The 23,495-nt window shown below is 33.5% G+C and overlaps 1 protein-coding gene across 2 annotated transcripts in view; it reads left to right on the plus strand.

Moving 5' to 3' along the window:
- LOC122006662 (protein ENHANCED DISEASE RESISTANCE 2-like) overlaps positions 1-23,495 on the plus strand; it is a 38,967-nt gene that overhangs the window by 1,245 nt on the left and 14,227 nt on the right. For both annotated transcript variants that reach the window (XM_042562240.1, XM_042562241.1), the window contains exons 3-15: positions 63-116; positions 571-636; positions 1,599-1,654; positions 1,774-1,850; positions 6,497-6,622; positions 10,532-10,566; positions 11,470-11,570; positions 11,639-11,734; positions 14,453-14,517; positions 14,960-15,031; positions 18,587-18,754; positions 19,017-19,219; positions 19,317-19,377. In XM_042562240.1, coding sequence (XP_042418174.1) covers positions 63-116; positions 571-636; positions 1,599-1,654; positions 1,774-1,850; positions 6,497-6,622; positions 10,532-10,566; positions 11,470-11,570; positions 11,639-11,734; positions 14,453-14,517; positions 14,960-15,031; positions 18,587-18,754; positions 19,017-19,219; positions 19,317-19,377 — 1,180 coding nt within the window. The remainder of the gene's footprint in view (positions 1-62; positions 117-570; positions 637-1,598; positions 1,655-1,773; positions 1,851-6,496; positions 6,623-10,531; positions 10,567-11,469; positions 11,571-11,638; positions 11,735-14,452; positions 14,518-14,959; positions 15,032-18,586; positions 18,755-19,016; positions 19,220-19,316; positions 19,378-23,495) is intronic.

The following is a 23,495-nucleotide window of genomic DNA, read 5'->3' on the forward strand; positions in this document are numbered from 1 at the left end:
TTTCCCTTTGTGGTGTCACACAATTTTTCAAGATCTCTAATCTTAAGATTTCCTTCTAGCAGGAACTGTATGTTCTGAGGTTTTACAATCGGTTGGAACAAAGAAAACTGGGAGAAGTAAGCTAATGTTCTATTTAAATTGATTTTACACAATGTGTTGTGTATTATGTATATATAATGATATGTTTTTTTTTTCAAAATGCAAAATTGCAGTAGGAGATCTACTTTATCCTGCTAAAACTCTATGGCTACAAAAGATTCCATGACATTGAACTAGCTACCTCAAACAGTGATCCAACCTTGTAGACTATAGTTTTAAATGAAACAATGGCAGAAACAATGTATTTCTCACTATCATATACATTATTCTTGGTCCTTTTTTTTTTTCATTTTCAAAATGTTTAGTTCTTTACAAATTTTACCTTCGTTACCTTGCTTGTGTTAGTCCATTCTCCTATTCCTATTCATTTCAGCTGCATATGTTTCTATTAAATGCTCTTCACAGAAGAAAAATGATCTGAAAAAGATATTTGATGCTGACTGTGCTAGTTGATTTATGCTCTCTTACTAGATTGCTTGTGCTTCTGCTGGAGAATCACATAAGTGGATGGAGGCATTTGAACAGGCCAAGCAACAGGTATGATAATAGGAATGCTGTTCAGTGTTTTGTTTGCTTATAGACAAACAATATTTTACTCTTCATTAATCCTGCAAAGACATGACATGATTGTTTATATTTTACAATTAAGCCAATCTTGTTCATGTACATATTAGCCCTCTACACAACTTGGTGATTCATGTAACCAAACCAAATAGATGGAACTATCACTAATTGATGACGATGACCACGGTATTAGTCTTTTGCATTTTTTAGGAGCATAATCTATGTTCCAAACTTGTTATAACTGCAATTCATTTAAGGATCATGAAGATATTTAGTGAAAAAATCAACAAAGATATCACAGAGGCTCTTGCAAATTTTCAAGAAACCAACTTTTGTTTAAAAAAAAAGTCATGATCAATCTAATTTTGGGCTTTTGATATGCCATTTTTATATAAAACCTTAAACTTAGAACTACCAATATGTGACTAAACCTACTATACCAATAACTCTATTAACTTTAATACACTTGCTATAAGAAATGTACAATTTCTTTATCAGCATATTTGTATTTCTATCTTAATGTTTGAATTAGAGTGGCATATGTATAACTCATAAAGTATGTCAAGAATGAGAAGTTAAAGATTTTCAAGAGTCTAATATCTATGCATCCACATTGCATTTACATAAATAATTTGTAGCACTATCTACCAATTTTTTGACTGAAGATTCAATTCATTTTTGTGAACTTGGAAATTTCATGCTAATGCCACCCCTGAACTTTAGCAGCACTTCACAACCAAAAGTCATAATCCAAAGAGATTACATGGCAATTCTATTATTTATTTACACTGAGGCAGTTGGGTGTCTTCTTCTCTTTTTATCTTGCATGCTAGGTAGAATCATTCCTTAGACAAAGTTATCAATGCTAATATAGTCCTTGCATTTCTTTTTACTTTTCCCCCCTTGTTCCAATGATGGCATTATTTCTGTGGCAGGCTGAGTACAACTTGTTGAAGGGGAGTACCCGCCAAAGATTCAACATGGATGGGGAGTATGTTTAATTTTCTTATGTGACATAATTTTAACAGATCTCTATTTCTAACTAGATCTTACATTGAAGATAAATTTTCTTTGTGTTCTCATGCCTCATAGCGTTTTTTATTCAAATAGGTTTAATCTTGAAGGGCATCGTCCCCGAGTAAGGCGATACGCAAAAGGCTTGAAAAAATTGATAAAAATTGGTAAAGGTAAGCAAAGCTTCTGGATGTAGTTCTTTACTTTTCTATAGATTTTATTGTAAAATGGATTCCCCATTTATCGCCAAATGATCAATTTTAAATACATTCTTCTTCATATATATCACTTTAGAAAATGAGGGTTGATTCATGAATGTTGGCATGATATTTTGCAAATAGAAATACTTTCTGGAGGAAGTTTTGTGACATGTAAGTTTGAAGTATCTTTGTAAAGGTTGCACTTGAAAATTTTAGATCTTTCATTTAGTTTTTTTTTTATCTTCACTTTCCTCTCTGAAGGGTGTGTCTACACTCAAAATTAACATTCTACTGCCATTTTAAAAGGATAAAGTTCTCGAATTTGTTTTCTTACATCTCTAGTTTTGTGCTGTGAGAGGTGTGAATTTGATATTTTTGGCAGTTTCAGAGTTCTAAACATGCATGTGATCTAGTGCTTCATGCCAACTGGGAGGAACAATGTTTACATTGCATCTGATGATGTGCTCTAAGTGTTCCACATTCTGTTACTTTCTACTATGCCCACACTGTCACACAGGAGCAATATAGCTTGTTTAATTGGATGAAATGAATACAAAAATGCACAATGAGTGTTTTTTTTTTCATGTGGAAAACTTATTCCTCTTCCACTTCTCTTCCCTCTTAATCTACCCAAGTAAACTGGCCATAAGTTTATGAAGTGGAAACAATGATTTATTTATAATTTTAAACTATATTTTCTGTTATTAGTTTTCATAATAGATGAAAATAATAAATAAAGAAACTTATTGATAGCTGTTCAAATGTGTCTTCGAGGTAAGAGATACAAAATAAGACTGATTTAGCTTATTCAGATATTGAAGTTAACCCTAAACACTAATTATAAATTAATTGGACATCATTATTAATCTGTAACTCATTTTTATTCTTATTGACAATTTTGAATGCTCAAAAATCTAAATTTTTCAAAACTTTATTTGTTAAAAACAAAAACAAAATTAAATAAAAAATAATTTTAAATTTTTAAGTATGAAGTTTAGGTCTATTACATACATAATCAGTTTTCCCTTAAAGCAGACACAAGTAATATAAAAGAAACTAAGTCCGATCTTTCATTCACTTCCTACTTTTTTTTTGGTCAAAGGAAACAAAAGGGAAATATTGTTGGAGAAATCTTTCTATCATTTTATTTTTGTTCACATTTCCTTCCTTCATATGAAATACACACTAAAAGATACTTGCTTGATCAACTTGAAGCATGTATCAATTTCATTTAAAAAGAATTTAGTATTGAAAAGTGATTATTTTCTTAATTTTTTAGGAAGATCAAGCATATAACATCTAGAACAATCAAGCCTTATCCCACTAGGGGGCAGTATGGATCCTTCTACGTCATTAGGCTTTATCCCCTATTATATCATCATTAATATTTAAATAAATTTTATCTTGTTTTATCGTTGTTAAACAAGTCTTCTTTGGTCTACCTCTTTCTCATTTAATGTGTGTATTTATTAAAGTTCCACATCGCCTAACTAGAACATTTATTGGCCATTTCAGACATGTTTGTACCACCTTAATGCGTCTTCGGAGTTTTCATTAATAGGTGCAATCCTAACTTTCTATTTAATATTCTCATATCTTATCGTGTTCATCCTCATATATCCGTACATCCACCTTAACATCTTTATCTCTACAACTCTCATCTTTTGCTTATATGCTTGAGTTATAGCCCAACATTTAGTCTCATATAATATAGCAGGTTTAACCACCATTTTATAGAACTTCCCTTTGAGTTTTAAAGACACTTTACGATCACAAAGAACACGTGACGCTCTCTTTTGTTTTAACCATTCCATTTGTATTCTATATAAAATATCTCTCTCAACCCCTCTATCCTTTCAAAAAACTATCCGCATTTAAGTTGGTATGGGCATGTACTTAAAGAACCAATAAATGCTCGATGTGAAATTATGACAAATACAATCATTAAATGAGGAAGAGGAAGACAACTTGGTTAGCAACGATAAAACCAAGGTTTAAAATTTCGACCCGTGCCAAGGTTTCGGTCTCAGACCGGAACGATACGGTTTCGGTATCGTATCGTGCCGTGCCGATACAGTTTCGGTATTTTTTATTTATCTATAGTAATTATAAGATAAATATGTTTATTATGTATATAAAAATAAGTTGTATATTGATTTATTATAAGTTCTCAATTATTGAATAATTTAATATTATTAGAAAAAATAATTAAAAATAATTTTATTTAAATAGAATTGGTATATTAATAATTCAAATTAAAATAGAAGTATCTATTATAATAATAATAATAATACAAGATATTACTTTATATTAATAATAATTATATAAATTAACTATTTATTAATTTAATTAATTATTAATTAAATAATATATATTTTAAATAGTAAAAAATATCAAGTAAAAAATTTTTAAAAAATAAAAAAAAAATCAGAATATAAATATAATTTATTAGAATTTTTTCAAAAAATTTTTAGAATTTTGTCAAAAATTTTTTAGAATTTTTTCAAAATTTTTTTAGAATTTTTTAAATTTTTTTTAAATATTTAAATGAAATTTAAAATAATAAAAAATATATTAGAATATAAATAAGAATTATTATATATTTTTAAAATTTTTAAATGAAATTTAAAATATATTTTTTTTCAGAATATTAATTAATAAAATTTATTTAATTTATTTTAATTTTAAATATATTTTTTATATATTTTATTAGAATAATTTAATTAGGGTTTATAAAAACCTCTTCGAACTATCACATATTCTCCACGCATCCTTGGGAATTCTTTAAATTAATTAAATAAAATAAAAAACTATTAAAACAGAAACAAAAAAATCGCGTTCTGCCGCCGCGAGATCGCGCTGCAAGATCGCCGCCGATCCCGCGAGGGGCGTCCGGCGGCGCCGCAAGCGTCGCCGGACGCTTCCGCCGCCGCAGAATCAATCGCGCACGACGCCTTCGGCGCTGAAGGCGTCGCGCACGACGCCTTCGGTGCCGAAGGCGTCGCGGGACGCCGCCGGAGGCGTCCCGCGTCTCCTCCGGCGCCGACGGAGGCGCCCCCCGTCTCCTCCGGCGCCGCCGAGACGGGGATGCCTCCCGTGCCGGTTTTGGCCGCCCGGCGGAACGGTAAAAACCGTCCGTGCCGGGCGGCACGAAACGAGATTTCGAACACTGGATAAAACACAATAAAATTTATTCAAATATAGATGATGATGTAGTAGAGATAGAGCATAATGACATAAGATGATCCATATAGTCGACCCAAGTTAGTAGGATAAGGCTTGGTTGTTATTGTATGGTATTAGAGCAATAGGTATCACTTGTCTCCTATTTTTACCACACAATCTCTCTTTTCTTGTGTTTGTCACCCTTATTCGATCACCTTGTTCAGCAATCACCATCCTTAAGGTCCTTTCATCCTCACTCGACATAAGTCCTATCGAATGCACGTGTTGGGGTTCTTAGCAATAGTATGGTTGTAGAGCTTTCCCCTCTCACTCGATCCACATGCAATATAGGTCATTGGCAAGAAGTCACTTCTTGGTTGATTTTTCTCATCCTTTATCTTTGAGGCAATCTTCATTTTTGGCTTATATGGCCTAAGATTACATTGATTAAATACATCTAAGTCATGTGTCATTAAAATACTAAAAGGAATGCAAGTGAGTGAAATCATCAATTGTCAAAACGTATTTCAGCACGTCTAGGTATCACTGAGCAACTTTAGTTGAACCTGACTAGCACCCTAAATATCCATCCTCCTGTAAAATCTGAGGCTAAAGAAAACATAGAATGAGCATAAAATTTTAAAGTGGGTAAACAAAAATTGATGTGTATGAACTATAATCTTATTTAAAACTTTAAGAATCATTAACTGATTCATATTTTAACATTAGAGTTTTACTTAAACATATAATTAGTATTTAATCTTTGTATCATTTATTCAAATCACACATGTTTATATCAACAATAACACATTTAAACATTTGTCATAAAGAAAATAAATAGATTAAGAAGTGAGTCATTGGAGCCACTTGTCGGAGCCAAGTCCATGGATATGAATATTTTTTGACACATGAGCTGAAGCCCTCACCAGTGATAAATATTGTTGATGCAATAATGACCTCATGCAACATATCAATATAGACCAAGCCCATGTACCCTGTGGCACACAAGAGCTTTGATCATATAGCTAGACTCAGTTTTTTACCTGTTAGCATTTGCTTCACCATTTTTATAATAGTCATTTATTCACTTTGGTATTCACATTTGAAGCAATTTACATTTAAGATATGGTTAGTTTGCAGGACTAATCTATGCCACCATTTAGTAATTGTTGCACTAATTTACCAATGTACTAAAACATGGCTTCAAGATCTAAACTATAACATAGAAGGAACATGTTAGTATATGATAAAATCAATATCAAATATGGAAGGTGAAGAATTCTTACTATGGACATAACATTCATAGTGAGCTTGGTTAAGGTCCAAATTTGTTGTACAACAGCCATCAGGAGCTTTGGGCATTTAAGCTATGCATGCAAACAATAAGGATAATCACATATCATATGTTTCTAATGCTAATTTCTTCAGTACACTAATTCTATTTGTGGTTACAGGTCCAGAAATGCTTATTCGGCAATCGTCAGGTCTTGGAAGCAATGCGAGAAGAGGGGCATATTTTGAAGGAGATATAGGAGATGTGATTGAAATGCATGATTGGAAATGTGTTCGGACTGTCGATGGTACCTTTCTCTGTCATTGCTGCACTCATCTAGAGAAAAAAATAAAGAAGCTTATAATAGGTACTATAGGTAATAACTAGCTTGGAAGTTTCAAAATGGATTCAAGAGATGTATGCATAGCTCAATCCTGTGATGGCATCTACAGGTTAAGATCTTAAAGGCATATTGGTGGGAACTAGGATTAACCCCTATAAAAGGAACACTGATTAAATTGGTAAATGATTGTAAGGATATGAAGTTTACTAATTAGAGAATATGATCAGTTGGAGATACATTAATGGGAAAAAAATTAAATTAAATGTTAAAGAAAACAAAAGCTGAAAAGAAAACACTAAACCATAAATAGAGAAAATAGATGCTTGATACACTAAGCTAAAGGGGACTACTTGGTTTATACTCTGGTTTTAACTTGAACCATTTATCAAACCTTTCTATGGGCCAATTTTATGCAAATTCTATAAGTTAAATCTCGCGGCATTTTTTTTCATAGTACGGAATCTAATTTAACTAGATTTAATGATTCTTTCATTAGCTTATTTTCTTTATCGTTAAAATATTATCCATAAATTGGTTTATAGAGTTTATCTAGTTTGAATTCTTAGATCTACAATTATTTCAATTATTGGCCTAAAACATGCTTCATTAGTTATTGAAACAAGAAGAAACTAAAATGATTGATAATTATTGACATTAAAATTTGCAACTCTACATGTGAAGGGATGTGATCAAGCTTGACTATGCGCTTCAAGTGAACCCTACATGGACAAGGAGTTTAAGGAAAGGCATCAAAATAAGCTTATAAGTATACCATAACTCTTAATTTTGACCCACTCAAATTGATCAGGTCCTAAATTCACCTAATTAAACCTACGTTTGGTCTAATCAAGCCCCATACTTTCTGAATTAAGACCAGTTAAGATTGAACTTTGACTTGGCGGACATGTTTATGACTTAATCAAGGCTTGGTTGATGTAATCATAATCCTGTGATTTGATCAAGAATATAGTATAGCTTTATGAATATGATCCTAATTTAAACGTTAACATGACCAAGCTCCATCCCAACTTGATTAGCATGATTAAGATCCTCATGCTTCATCAATATGATTTTATTTGGACTTTGACCAAATGACACATGGCAATTTGTCAATGTGGAAATATTTTAACACTAATGTGGCACCATGCCAATGTGAACATGACATCATAAATGACAATATGAAACTTAGAATGACCAATAACAAAAGAAGATTCACCAAGATGACAAAGGTGCTTTAATGACCAAATAGAGTCTCTCCTAAATGTCTCCATGGCATCAAGACAACAATTGACCATGATAAGGTTAGCTTACATGAGATTGGGAATATACATTAACTCCAAGTAAAAAGTAATTAAAATCCCCAACAAAAGTGTTTCATGATAACTTCCCTATTTATGATCATGACAAAGTAATTTACATCTCCACAAGACGGGCAGATGGTCATTGCATGCAAGTGGGATCCTCTGGTCCACAATTTGTGGACCAGAGGATCATCCACTTTCTTTGATTGGTTGATTTTGATGGACCCCACCTGCTAAACGGGTGGGGTCCATCAAAATCAACCAATCCATGCAGTGGATCATCCTCTAGTCCGCAAATTATGGACCAGAGGATCCGTCCTCCATTGCATGGGGCATTGCCACTAAGAGATCTGGAGGTCAATTCCTGATAGCGAAATGCTTGTTAGGTTCCTGCCCTCCCCATGCAATGGTCACTGTTCAAAGGCAAAGCCACCCGTGATTTACCTCTCTACAAATGACTGTGTGACCGGTCATGTGGAGTGCCTGGGTCAGTGTATGTACTTCATTTTAAATGTGGAAGAGACTATTTAAAACTAACCAAATATGTGCCTACTATTAAAAACTTACCTCTCTACAAATATGTGCCTACTCTTGTCTTTAGAAGAGAAGGATCATGCACACTATGAGAAGGGGATGGTATTCACCAAGTCAAATCCTTGCCAAAGTGTCCAGAAGAATAGGGCATCGTACCCATACCTTGCCAAAATAAACAAAAGAGAAGAAAAGGCTTCCTAAAGCTTAAGAAGAAAAAATAAGGATTGGGAAGAAGCTCTACAACAAGGTAAGAAGGTAAGAGGGAAATATCATATGCCTTCATGATCACTACCCATCCTCTTTTCCTGTCTTTTTCTTTACTGTAACCAATCAAGAAGTGCAATAAAGATGATACTGGTGACAACTCTGGCCAGTAACTCAAAATGGTCACTAAGGGCCGAGGGCAATCCATGCAACAACTCAAGGGCAACTGTTGGGTAGAAGCTAGTCCGAACCAAAGCGCAGTTGTTGAGGTTTCATGATGGGCCAAGAACAAATGAACATCAAGGCATAACCAAAGCTAAATATGAACAAGGGGAGATGAACACCAAATTGAGAACAAACAAAATGCTTTTAAGGATTGGAACAATCATGAACAAATAAGTCATAAATGAAAGTGTGCTAAGGGGAACACCTTGTTGGGGTTGCTCTATTGATAAATTCTAGACCCTAAAGGGGGTTGCTTGAACAAGAAATTAATTGAACATGTTGATAGGAAAAGGAATCACCTTGTTGGGAACACAGTATGGCTGGAAGGCCTTCTAGTGCCAGAGCAAATTTTATTATACAAGGGATCATGGAAAGACGACAGGGAGAACATCTAACCTTTAAGCTAGCATGAGCAAGAGGAGAGTAACATCTATGTGATACAATAACACAAGAAGTCAATTGCCACGAACATGAACTCAAAAACAAACATAAACAAAATTTATTGTCTCTTTCCAGAACCTATAATGTTCTAAAGTTTGCACTGTTCCAAATTAAGAACAATATTTGATTTGCAATATTATCAAAAATCATATTGTTTGGACTACATGTGTCTCTGATCTTGAAGTTGATCAAGATTTGATCATGCAAAAATAAATTCAAAAGACTTTATATCACCTGAATTCTTATAACATTATTATAGAATCTATAGAATTTTGAACCAAATATCCACCATTCAGAAAGAAGAACAATGGACTATATACGGTCTTACCAATTATCAAATTGATCGAACTATAGGAAAGACTCTAATCATAAACTTAATGAAAACTGATGGCTTGATAAATGAATTTTGTAGTGAATTTATTTCATCTTATTCTTGCCACCTTTTATGCTGTCTACAGTTCTTAAATTAACATCTTCACTATTAAAAATGAATAATCATGTCTCTCATAAACAAAGGTGCATGATGATCAACACCATAGCTGAAATGATTCTTGTTATAAACTTGGTAAAACTAGTCACTCATTTCATAGTGACTTTATTTCATTTAAATGTTCTCAACCTTTATGGGATGGTGTTTATAGACTTTAAAATGAAAATCCCATTGTCCATAATGATGGAAAACTCCTCTTCTATTCATACTAAGAAAATCAAATTGGTCAGTCAATCTACAAGGTCTTTGATCTTAGAGGTGATCTTGACTGAATTACTACATTTCGCTCACTCCTGAATAAACTCCGAATTAGGACTTCCAAATTTCACCCAAACGATAAACAACATCCATTTGGATTAGTCAAAACATCAAATGCTCTTAGATCAAGTTATAGAGAACAAAGTAAGGAAAAATATATAATAACATTTAAGAACTTCATAATTATTATAAGACGGTCAATATATGACACTTGCCAATGCTTGTTTCTGTGAGTTATCAACAAAATAAATATCCTTGATCGTGTTCTATTTTGAATGAAACCTCCCCTAGATCCTTTGAATCTTGGTGTAGTTGTATATGTTAATCATTGAAATATGTACTTGAAATCAATTTGCATGGACCTTCTTTCTTGCTCCTTCCTCAAAGGTTATACTATCTCATTGTCCCCATTTTGTGCAGGCGTTAGAATCTTTGAGGATGTCTCCAATTCCAAGGTCCTATCTTCCTTGGTTCACAGTTATGGAATTTTTTTAAGTTGTAAAAAAAATCCTTGTTTGCTTTTTTATCTCATCTTGCAAAATTGTTAATAAAGTGTGTCTCAAGGTAATATTGGGGTCACATGGCATATCATTTTGGTTGCAGTGTTTATTTTTTGTTTGAAGATTTTAGATGATACTAGAACCACCTGCTTTGATGTCATTATAAGAAGCAAACACTAGATATGTATTTTAAGCTATAGCTAAAGCCAAATGGTTAGAATATGCAATGGGCAACTTATCTTTGATCACTATTGCAGAGACAACAGAAATGAAGTTTCTAAGAATCTCTACGAGCCAGTACCATGTGTGGTTCCAGTAAAATTGTGTCAATGGTACTAGTATTTATGGATTCCTATTCTACCTGCTTCTCACATCAATCTTAGTGGAAAGTTGATAGCTAGGAAAAATTGATTGATTGGATGAATAAATTATCATCAATGGTTAAAAATTTCTTCGCTGGGATTATCACCCTGTTTGGAGGCCTTTCACCATCACATAGTGAGGCAATCACAATTTTTGAGGTGATAATCCTGAAAGCTTGGCTATTGCAACAAATCTGTGGCAGAGGGGAGAGCCCATAAATTCATCTGTGACAAAGGTGAAAGGACATCAGCAAACAACAAGGACCTGTGGCAGGGACAATGGATTCATAACTTAGTAACTGTTGCAATCTAGGAATAAGAGCTTCTTGATTTTTGCATAAAACTTCTATCTTGAGTTCAAAACAAATTCTACATCTTTGACATTCAATTCTTTTGCTTTGAAGGAATCATTTTAATATAGAATTGACCAATAACTTTGAATGGGCTAAACTTTGTTAACAGTGTCAGTAAACTTTGAAAATGGTTTAATAAGCAGGATGCAAAACGTTTGCTTCTAAAATCTGTCAGCATCATCGAAGCAAATGCAGATACCGTCTTTGAAGTTGTTCTCAACCTTGATAGGCACAAGAGATATGAGTAAGTATTTTTTTCTTGTGCTTATTTCCTTGCCTTTGGAACACATTCTAAGAAACCACTATCTGCAGATGGGATACGTTGACAGGTGATCTTGAGCTATTGGATTCTGTGAACGGGCACAACGATGTTGTTTATGGAACTTATGAACCCACTCATCTTAATTGGTACAACTCCTAATTTTTGCAATTATCATGACATGTACACACTGCATGCCATAGTTGAGCTGCCGATATATATCTAACACTTGTAATTTGCAGTCTTGTGCAAGATTAAATGAAGAAAATAGCTATTCAATTACGAGCTTGAAAAATCTTAGTGTTCATGCAAATAGCTATTAAATGGACAAATTCTATTAACACATTATCTGACCACAAATAGTGGTCCAATAAGAAAAGTATAAGTAATCAACTACCGGTTAAGAGCATCAAGCTCATTCATATTCTGTATATCATCAAATGCAAATGGATTTAAATAATCTACTCGTGACCAGTTTGTACTTATTAAAAGTGGAAATTTCAATTCAAAAGTAGTTTTTATTCCTGCTGTATCTTAGTATTACAAATAGGTTGATTTCATTGGATTCTGCCTTATATTGATATAGAAAACTATGTTTTGCTTGGCATGTCAACAATGCACATGATTTCTCATTTTGATAAATATATCAATAGAGGAAAGATTTAACATGATGTTTTCTGATAGTTGGGTGTAGTTGGAAACAAGTTGCTTTCATTCTTATGATTTGATTTATGCCAAGTATATAGATGTTGTAATGGCTTCAGACGGTTTATAAAATGTCATATTGAGCTAGTTCAAATTATTCTTATAATCTATGTTAATTGACTATTTATTACACCTCATATATGTAATGCTCTAGCCTAACAATCTTTTAGTTATCAACAATGTGGGTCATCATTGTTGTTATTGTTGCTGTACTTATCCCAACAGTTTAGGGTGTTTTGGGGGTCAACTACATGAGTCTTATCTCTCTATTAAGCTCTATACAGTACATGTATATATTTGCTGCAATCTTTCAAGGGCAGATAACATGTATATTTTTAATGCTCAGCTTGTCACAGAAACATAATTTGAGTCATATTCAACAACTTAATAAAAGATCAACATTCTATTCTTTGGACAAAGTGTACTCAGATGAAGGGATTTGCATCAACAAAATCTAGTGATAAATTTTTAGAGATATTACATGCATGGTTAGAAAAATGGATACGCGCTATCATTATGAGATCAATAAGGGTATTGAATTTCTTAATGGGTAGGATATTGTTAGTGTGCATTTGATGAGTATGTGTGATGAGTAGTCTACCCATCGCCATCCTTTGTCGATATAGAGTGGTTTCACTCCTATGATTAGGATTTTCTTCTTCTTGATCTTTGTGGGATCCACTCCTACAGGGTTCTCCTCTCTCATCTCTTGTTGTTGATGTTCCCTGCTCCTTTTGTCTCTTAGTTGGTGTATCTCCCCCTTTTTCCTTAGCAAAAAAAGGTACCCTTCTGTCTCCCCTTGTTGCATCCCTACCCCCCTACAACTTTTTCTATTATCAAGCCATGAAGATTGGATACTAGACAACACACCCTCTTCCCTATGCCAAAGCACCACTAACATCACCAGTATCATTCTCACTCATAGGGGTGAGCAAAAATTCGGTAAAACCGAACCGAACCAACCGAATTTAGGAATTCGGTTTGGTTAATTCGGTTTTCAATTTTTTTTAAAAAATTCGGTTCGGTTTTCGATGAATTCGGTTCGGTTTCGATTTTAAGTTTTGTAATTCGGTTAAACCGAATAAAAATATTTATTAATTTTTTTATTTAAAAATATAATAAATAAAATAAAATCTCTTCTTTTTTTAATTAAAATCAAGTAAAGTTTTAAAATTCGGTTAATTTGGTCAAAAACCGAATTAACCGATCTTTTATCGGTTTGGTCGGTTCGGTTTTTGTAGAGAATTCGGTCGGTTCGGTTGGTTAAAAAAAAAAATCGGTTTATTCGGTTTTCGGTCTATTCGGTTCGGTTGGTTCGGTTTTGATCGAATGCTCAGCCCTACTCACTCATGCCTGCATCTCTCTAGTTCTGAAACATGATAAGAGTCCCCCCTAGCCCTAATGAGCTTCTTGCCACCTCCTTGCCCGATGAAATTTTCTATTTCGCGCAACAAGTTGGATATTGATCAGTATTTATGTTCTAGCTTGAGAGGGAGTATTAGATTTAATAGTTATATTAGCTGTATTAAATGTGGTACTTAGTCATTAGATACTATATTGGAACTATATATGGATGTAATTATAATTTTGTTTACTTGAATAATATTGTGTTATTGTCATGGTTTGAAATCTCGTAACAGAAATGGTTGAAATGTATTGTTCCGATAAATCACGAAAACTTGATACCATTCGGCACCAGGGTTCAAAATCTTGGTCGTGTCGTAGTTTCGGTCTTTGACCGGAAAGCTATTGTTTCAGAATTGTGCCGACACTCCAATGCAGGATGTCGGTGATAGATTGGAGGTGGAAGGAGGAATGAGATGAAGTAAAGGAAGGAGACATTGTTTGTGCTGAATGATATCGAGTTTTGGTAATTTACTAGAATGATATGTTTCGATCGTTTCATTTGGCATGGTACAAGATTTAAAACCGTGCTCGGCACTTCTTCAACTCCAATCCATTACCGACATCATGCATCGAAACATCAGCATAATACCAAAATAATATCGTTCCAGTCAAAGATAGATACTTTGGTATGACTCGGGATTTTGAACCTTGGTTATTACACAAGTGATTTTAATGAATTTAATCTGCTTGAGTTTCTTTTACATAAAAAAGCCTTGCTCTTGTTGCCGTTGTTATCTTTTTGTCCTGTTTTTCAGGTGGCATTCAAAAAGGGACTTCATATTTTCTAGGCAGTGGTTTCGTGGACAAGATGGTTCATATAGTAAGTTTTACATTGATGGTTTGTGAAGCAATTTATTGTGCAATCCATCTTTCACTCATAGAAATATTTAAATATACATTAGATGTCTTGGCAATTAACAATTATTAGCTTCTTAGAAGTTAACTGTAGGCCTGGTATTTCTAGAAAATGATCGTTGGAAGAAAATTATATTTGGTTTTTCTTGATTTATGCCAATGGTAAAACTGCAATACTTGTAGAAAAGTGTACTGTTTGCAATCACATTGTAGAAAACAGTAAAACACTTTGCCTAATCTTTACGTAATGCAAAAGTTTTCTGCTACACCTTTACAAGTGTAAGATCCTTATGGATACCATGGTTTAATAGAATTATTAAGATAAATGGTTGATTAATTTCATTTTCTTTGTCTGGCAAGATATATTGTTTTAGGTACTTAATCATTGTTGTTTCAAAATATTTTAGCAATCTTGCAACTTCCTGCTTCTGATAAAAGACGACCTCCAAAATCTGGGTATCGACGTACGAAAATCAATCGTAAGTGTTGCCCGTCCTATATATATTACTCATGTTGGCATTAGTTGTGTAATTGTCTCTATCAAGTTCAAATTGGCATTTTTTGGTTTTTCTATGCTTGACAGTTCTTTACATTTGTAGCAGTATCAAGTTATTCTTCACTTATTATTATTTGACTCGCTTCCAACCACTGTCTTATCAAATGCTAAGGTCGAATGAAATGGTATGTACTGCCAATAGGAGAAATTAGTGCTTACAGGATTATTTTTATTAGAAAGCCAATATACTAGTACCATTTTATGTTGCTTGATGCTAGCGTAATTGTCTTTTCCCATCTCAGGGTATGTTTAATTCATAATAATTTGAAAAGATTCCACAATACTACTTAGTTCATGATAAATGCAAGGTTTTAAATTTCAATTTTGCCCGGGCAATAACAGGTGAGACAAACTGATTTTCTTATGTCTGACACTAAAAGCTAGTTGAAACATGATAACTTTGTGGGTGCCCTGATGCATGAATAGAACCATGGATTTTGGTGCCGAGCGATGCTGGTGGCATGAATAGAATTTACTATTTCGTCTGCTGATCAACATGCTATATGACTTTGATATGGTGGAATGACAGAAACAAAGGGAGAGAAAAGAGATCGAGAGAGAGAAAGGAGGAGATGGAAGGAGAGTAGTGTGGCGACAATGGAAAACAGGGAGGGAGAGGGAGAGTGGTAGGATAAGGAAGGAGTAGATGGAGTAATAGAGACAGGAAGCAGGCGGCGGGTGCTGGTAATCAATCGTTATTGCAGCAATGTGGCAGCAATTGGCTATGGTGGTGAATAGGCATTCCTGCAAGACGAATCAAGGGAACAAATGGAATGCATGAGAGAGGAAGGAAAACATAATTAAATATACTACTGACTAGTTAAATATGATTGAACTAGAATATCTTATATATATTAATTTGGTTCAATTTTAAATTCACAAAATAAATTTAGATCAAGCCTGATTTGAATCCACTTGATCCTAATCTCCATGTCTACTTGATGAACTCCACCTAATCTTAAACAAACTTACACTCTCCCTCTAAAACTTAAAATATTGGTTCAATTTAGCTTAATTAGTATCTATTCTAAAAAATAATAATTTATAAAATTAAAATTTTAAATAGGATAAAATTTAGTATTTAATATTAGCAAAGGTTTTTTTAATATTCTAACTTTTATGATGGTGAAAAATCATAGGAGCAAGTGATGAGAAAACTAGAATTTGATGGCACTTAGATTAAATAAAAATAATTTTATTTATTTTACTATTTTTTAATTTATTTTATAGAAACATCATTGAAGTTTTCTCAATGGTGGTGATTATAATAGATGTGCACTAAATGGATTAGATAATTTTTTTGAAAAAAAACTCTATCCAATTTAAATTAAAAGAAAAGAATTTGATTTTGTCGAAAAAATCTTGAATTAAAAATTTTCAAATTTGATTGAGTTAAATTCAAGTCAAATTTTGTATTTTTCATTTTTTAAAATTTATAAATTTAGTTTCAAAATTTAAAATCTAATTTCAGCCTATAATAAATATCTTACATAAAAAATTTTAAAATCCTATATCTTTATATTTCATCCACGCCAGTAATTGTAGATACATGAAAAAAAAACAAATTAAAAACAAATGACATAATTTTAAATTATTTCACTTCATCAAGGTTACACAGGTTTTATCAAACAAAATACAAGAAACAAAATGATATTAATGCCCATTCTTGTTTTATTAAATGCTAAAGAATAAATTTCAAACACAATTACATAAAACATAGAGATATACGTTTATTTATACAAAATTAAATTCTTAATAAAAGTACTTCACCTCTTAGATCGTTAAATCTAAAATTGCTCCAATCTTATAGAATTTGAAAGCCAAACATATCCCAATTTATAAAGGGAGGTCTCATTTTTTTCGTTTCTCATTGCAATATTCTATTTGCAAAAATTGATTGGATTTTGTGTGAATCGTTATGAAACAAACAAAATATATAATTTGTAAATGACTAAAACTAAAAACTAATAATTTATTTGTTTTAAGCATATTTAATCTAAAGACTGAAGTGATTAAACAAATATAAATGCAAGAATAAGTATGGATAACCAATCTAAGTGAATAATTAATTATAATAAATAAATAATTATTATGATTAATAATTTAATTAAATAAGCACTGAATTCATACCAACATGACACAATATGATAATAAAACCTTCTAGTTACAACTAAAACTCTGGCTCGACTTGAAATTTTAAACTTTTAATCAAAGTTTAAAATCTCGAGCTGTGCCGAAGTCTTGGTTTTTAACTAGAACAATAGTGTTTTGGTAGCATGCCATTGTTTCAATGCATGATGCCGGTTATGGATCAGAAGTTGAAGGAGAAATAAGATGAAACATAAGAATGAGACATATGCCGAGTGGTATCAAGTTTTGGTAATTTACCCAAATGATATGTTTCAAGTTTTCAACCATTTCACCTGGTACGGTACAAGATTTCAAACCATGAATACCAGGTCATTCAAGAGATTGCCACAACCTTGAAGGTTGGGTGATTGATCATTGACAGTTGCTTATATGTAGGAGAGGGGAATTAAGGAGGGGCCGCCAATGTGATGGTCATGCAGGGGGAGCAATCAATGCGATTGCTGGTTGTGCAAGATAGGAGAAAGGCTATTTACCAGCTGCACAAGAAGGGGGTTGACTGCTAGAATGGTTGAGGCCGAGAAAGCAATAATAACAGGCTCAACGATGTGTGGTGGCAGGCCTTGCCTCACTTCTTGGTTAAGGAAAAGCTAGGAGGGGCTTGGCTCAGCAATGCAAAGAGGGGGAGGGGAGGAATTTGGAGGCAGAAGAATTCTCTCTGGCAATGGGCAGGCATCATTTAGATCACCATAGATGAGAATCACATGGTTGCAGTCCCAAGTAGGGAGGTGTTATGGTGGTCAAGAATCATGGGTAGTATTCATCGTGGACGCTATGTAGTCCTCTTTATATAAATGAATGAAATAAGGCTTTTTTTATTGCACTTTCAGATTGCATGTATTATTTGCAGTTCCTATGCAATCCTCTTTAAAGTTCACTTAAATATTTGGTTTTTAAAACCAATTTAAAAAACGATATTCATTTTATATTAAATCAATCCTCATGTTGGTTTTATTTTGGCCCATTCCCTCTGTCCACACTTGCTGTGAAATCACTTGTCCCAAAATAGTTGTTTATTTAATAATAATAGAATAATTGTTTAAATGAAGTTTCTCATCACGTTCAAATGAGATTGTATGACTGCACAGAATGAATTCATGGGTGTTAGTATTAGATTGTAGAATGCTTTCAGTGTTAGGTGTTCCTGACTTGTCATGCCCTTTGCATTATCCCGACTTGCTAACTTAAATGACATTTTTCTTACGTTTGTTGATATTTAACAGATGTCGACTGAATAACTCCTTGATTTTATGTCTAGCTTAATAGCTTCCATTTTGTTTATCTTTATTTAGAGTATATTTCCCAGGAATTGAAATAGCTATTTGTGCAGCTTCAACGTGGGAAATCAGAAGGCTAAAAACATCGAACTTTTCAACAGAAAAATGCCTTGTAACTCATATGCTGGAAGTCCAATATTATTCTTGGGGTGGATGGTGGAGAAAACAATTCTCGAACTTTGATAAAACCATTCCATATGCTTTGCTTTGTCAAGTAACAGGTTGGCTTCACTATTTTTTTGTGTGAAAATTGACATATTGCTATAATTTTATTCTTTATGGGTAGTTCTAAAGATGTGCTATTTCTACTCGTGCAACTAATAGGTACGAAGAAAATTCCTCATCCATTGAGTAGTAGCTTCTGAATTGCCTAGTGATATTGCACGTGGCATAATAATATTCTTTCAGTTTCTGAAAAATTGTACATAGATTTACTTATGAATTTTCTTACTTTGATACATATTTATCACTTCAACTTTTCAGGACTAAAGGAATACTTTGGAGCAAATCCTTCCTTAACAATAGATACTTCTTTGACAATTGTGGAACCAAAAGTATCTGATGCTTCAACTGCTGAAACTGAATTCAAGGATTCTGAGATGGCAGATGAATTTTTTGATGCAACCGCTAGTAGTGATTCCTTGGATGATGAAGATAGTGATGATGAGATCGAGATTTCTAAGGGGGTAATTAAAGAACAATTTTGCTTACATTACTTGCTTGCCTAGTGTTTAATCCTTCTAAATGACTAAAAACTTTTATCTGTCGTGTGCTTTTCTTTAGGCTGGAAATCTGAAGCTGAAGAATGTGTCATGGGCAATCTTAGCTTTAAGGGGAAGCAAAGGTTAAGTTTACAACATAAGATTGTCATAATCAATTGCGCTTTAGATGTTCAGCTTAAGTGCTTAACTATGTATTGTACTCAATTTATTGCAATGGGTTAATAACTAGGGTTAATTCACCTTGGCAGTCCCCTCCGCCACTATATTATCTTATTATCATTTTTGTGAGTTGTATGTTAACAGGTAGACCTACCTACTTATAATCAGGTCCATAACACTCCCCTCAAACTAGTTTTAAAGAATTATGAAACTTGAGGTTGCTACCAATACATTTAGTCAAGAAATCTACTAATTTGATCATTCAAACTAAGAAATGCAGGTAGCGCCCACTTGTAGGGACAAGAGCCAAAAATGGAGGGTGAGGAAAAGGATGAATAGCTTGTCAGCATAGTGCTCACATTTTGCATTCACAGCACTCCTTTTCCACATGAGTCCTTTCTTTCATGCAGAACACTGCTGATCTAAAAAGGATTCTCCTTCAACATTGATCTCCATTGTGATTTCCTTCATATCTGTCATTTAAGCAGGATCCAACAGATATCATTTCTGGCTCTATGTTGTCTGCCAGACTGATTTGCCTTGTTGCAGTCTGCTCCAACCCACTGTGAGATCCAGCAGATTTAATCTGGAAGATTGTATATTCCATCAATTCAACAACCCAAGGAATCAACCTTCAATGCCAAAATGTCATTATTCAACCATATTGCTGTTTGTACTGCTTGCTCAGTCTATTGCTTCTTTAAATCTTTCATCCCATGACTATTACCATGGAGTTGCTTAATTGGAAGGATTATGCTTCATGGGATTTAGTGGTTTGGATTGTTGTGATTCTTTTGTCCACAACAGCCTCATGCAAGTGGATTAATGTCTAGTTATTCTCCTTTAGCATTTCATTCATCTCATCCTTATGGGCATTTTTTTGGCTTCTTCTCTTGTTATGGAATTTCAACATGAGCTGCGGATCTGTGTATAGGTGATGTCTCTTTGGCCTATGACATGATTGTTAATCTTTTCTAATTACACTAGGCAAGCACTGGTATCACCACTCACATTGGTTGATTCTAGATTTTTACAGTTGATTTTAGAGATTTTCCAAATTACTTGAGATGCTAAGGTTATGTAAGAGCACTTAACAAGCTTCTCAATATGATATTCATTTACACTATTCATCGTTAATTACAGCCAATCAACACTTAAATTTTTATAAGCTCTTCCATTCCATCCCAATTGGACATCTATAGATGTTGCAGGCTTCTACCATAGTCCCAAAATCCCTTAATCTAATGACTGATTAATTTGCTTTGGTGATTTAAATGTCATGTAGGGGAGCCTTGGTGCAACGGTAAAGTTGTTGCCGTATGACCTTGTGGTCATGGGTTCGGGTTGCGGAATCGATCTCTTGCAATGTAGGGTAAGACTGCATACGATAAACTCAATGCGATCCAATCATTCCCCGAGCCCTAGCATTGGTAGGTGCTTTGAGCTGTCCTTCTTTTTAGTGATTTAAATGCCATCTAGAGGATCTCATAACACTAGAGGAGGCTGTTAATTAGGTCATGGCAAATGATTTAGTGGACAGGGGAAGTAAGTACTCATGCTGTCGGAAATTTATAATTTTAAGGACGTTTGCTACTCTATCCATGGGTACCCACCTAACCATCTTTTGCACAATGCATGTTACTTAGTTAGATGCTTGCTTCTCTTGTGGGACCATCAACACATGTCTATTCTGGGCCTAGTTCAACTTTGTAATTTCTATCATATATTCACTCCTCGTTTAGAATTTCAAGTTGTTGTTTGTGCCTTAGCTAGTTAACACTATAGCCTATTGAAGTATGTTGATTGTCTACTTACCTCAAAGATTTGGATTATTCCCCATTGATTATATATTTAGGGCCCTCTAAACACCTTTCTGGTAACATCTCTTCCTTCTCACTCTTAAGCCACCACTATATCATGTATCAATGTTACAATAGTCTATAATATCACTCGTAGAATAAGAGCATTAAGAATGTTTCTCTTTCACCTTTATGTTTTTTCTCCTTTATTTATATATTTGACTTTTTATTGAGTTTATTGTTTATTAGTAAACTCACTAAATAGTTGATAACATTTGATGTCACTTATATTTTCATTTAGATCCAAAGATGAGCAAAGCCATTGTTGTTAGTCATGTCTCGTCGACCTCTAGATCATATGGGCACCTTTTTATTTATACCATTATGTTGTTTAGGATTTGAGTCATATCCTAAGAGTATCCACACCAGCTTCCCTATCCAAAATGCATAATTTAGGATAAAAAAGTTACTTTATTAAATTTAGATATCCACTTTTCACTACACCATGTAGGGCTGTAAACAAGCCAAGCCGTGCCGAGTTTTGTGGTGTTCAAGCTTGTTTGATAAGGTAACCAAGTCGAGCCGAGCCGAGCATAAAATGAACCAAGCTTTTGAAATGAGTGTTCAAGCTTGGCTTGGTTTATTTTTTATGAGCTTAAGCTTGTTTGAAGCTTGGCTTGAGCTTGGTTCGTTTAGATGTTATCAAGCTCTCAATTCAAGCTTGGCTTGAGCTTGGTACGAGCTTGGCTTGAGTTTGGTTCGAGTTTGGTTCATTTAGATGTTATCAAGTTCTCAATTCAAGCTTGTTTGATTGTTTTAAAAGTTTTAGTTGTTTGATTGGATATTGAGCTTGATAATTTAAATTTATTTATTTATTTTATTTTATTATTTATTTAGCATACTAAAAAGAGCTTTATTAATGAACATTGTTCACGAACATTGTTCACGAACGTTGTTCATGAACGTTAACGAGCTGAACACATATGTGTTCAAGCTTGTTTGTTTAGCTTAACGAGCTGTTCAAGCTTGTTTGTTTAATTACTCTTATGTATATTGAACGAACATAAACAAGCTCTTACCAAGCCGAACACCAAGCTTGTTCACGAACGCTTAGTTCATTTACAGCCCTAACACCATGTATCAGTTTCCCTATTCTTTCTCTCTCCTCTATTATGTTTAGGGAATGGAATTCATTCCCTAAATTTAGAGAAGCACTATTCATAAATGTAAAATTTAGGGAATGGATAAGGTAGTTGATGTAAAGGTTTTTTAGTTACCCTATCCAAAATTTAGGATAAAATCTTTGGATAGGGTAACTGATATGGATGCTATAAAGTTCTACTTTTGAATTAACGATGAGTATTTATGAATGAAATGGTGGGTTTTTTCAATGAAATTATGTTTTGTTTTATTTTTTTATCTTATCAGCTTTCTATACTAAGGTTAAAACCTAGTTTGGAGTGCCTATTAAAGATTGTCACAATAATAATAAGCAATACTTTTTAATATTTCTAGTCAATTTATTCTAGCTCTAACTATTCACTAGTCTTCCTGTCCTCGACTCCTCATGACTAATAACAAAATGGTGTTAAAGAAAGGGAAAATTGACACTTAGTTGACACTCTTAGTGCTCTACTTCAACATATTTATATTCTTTTTCCCTTCTAGGTTAATGTGTTTCTTACCTATCTCATCCTCTTCTCTTCATGGCTGGTTCCCTCATAGTCCTCTTTCTTTGGGGTGCTCTGTATTCTATTTCTCGTGGCTATATGATTATACTTGCATTATTTATCTTTTATCTCTCAGATGAAATAAGTTATCTCTTAATTTATTGTCTTTTTTTTTGTTACTCTTGTTATTAGAAGAGTATTGTTGCTTCTCTATATAGTCACATTGTATTTATCTTGTCCTTTTGAGTTGACTCTCTCTTTTCTCTTTTCTCTTTTCATCTCTCTTTTTAAATTTGTACATGTGGTGTTTCTTGTTCTTATTTTATTGACAATTGTATACCTCTTACCACAACTTACATCCTTAATGACCTACCTCTGTGGGAGTATAACTAGTGGTTAGGATTTATGGTTTAGGGTTTTACTTCACACTCACTTTTATACTATTATCTTATATTTCATTGTTACTCAAATGTTCCACAATTATATTCTCTTGCTAAAAGTGTGTTAGAGGCCCTTCTAGATCAAGTTAGTGATAAACCATATTTAACAAAATGGATACTCTCCACATTAATGATACTAGGAAGTTGGTTCCTCTTCCTCTAGGAAGTGTAT

This window comes from Zingiber officinale, chromosome 7B, assembly GCF_018446385.1.
Source record: "Zingiber officinale cultivar Zhangliang chromosome 7B, Zo_v1.1, whole genome shotgun sequence".
NCBI classification, from domain to species: Eukaryota; Viridiplantae; Streptophyta; class Magnoliopsida; order Zingiberales; family Zingiberaceae; genus Zingiber; species Zingiber officinale.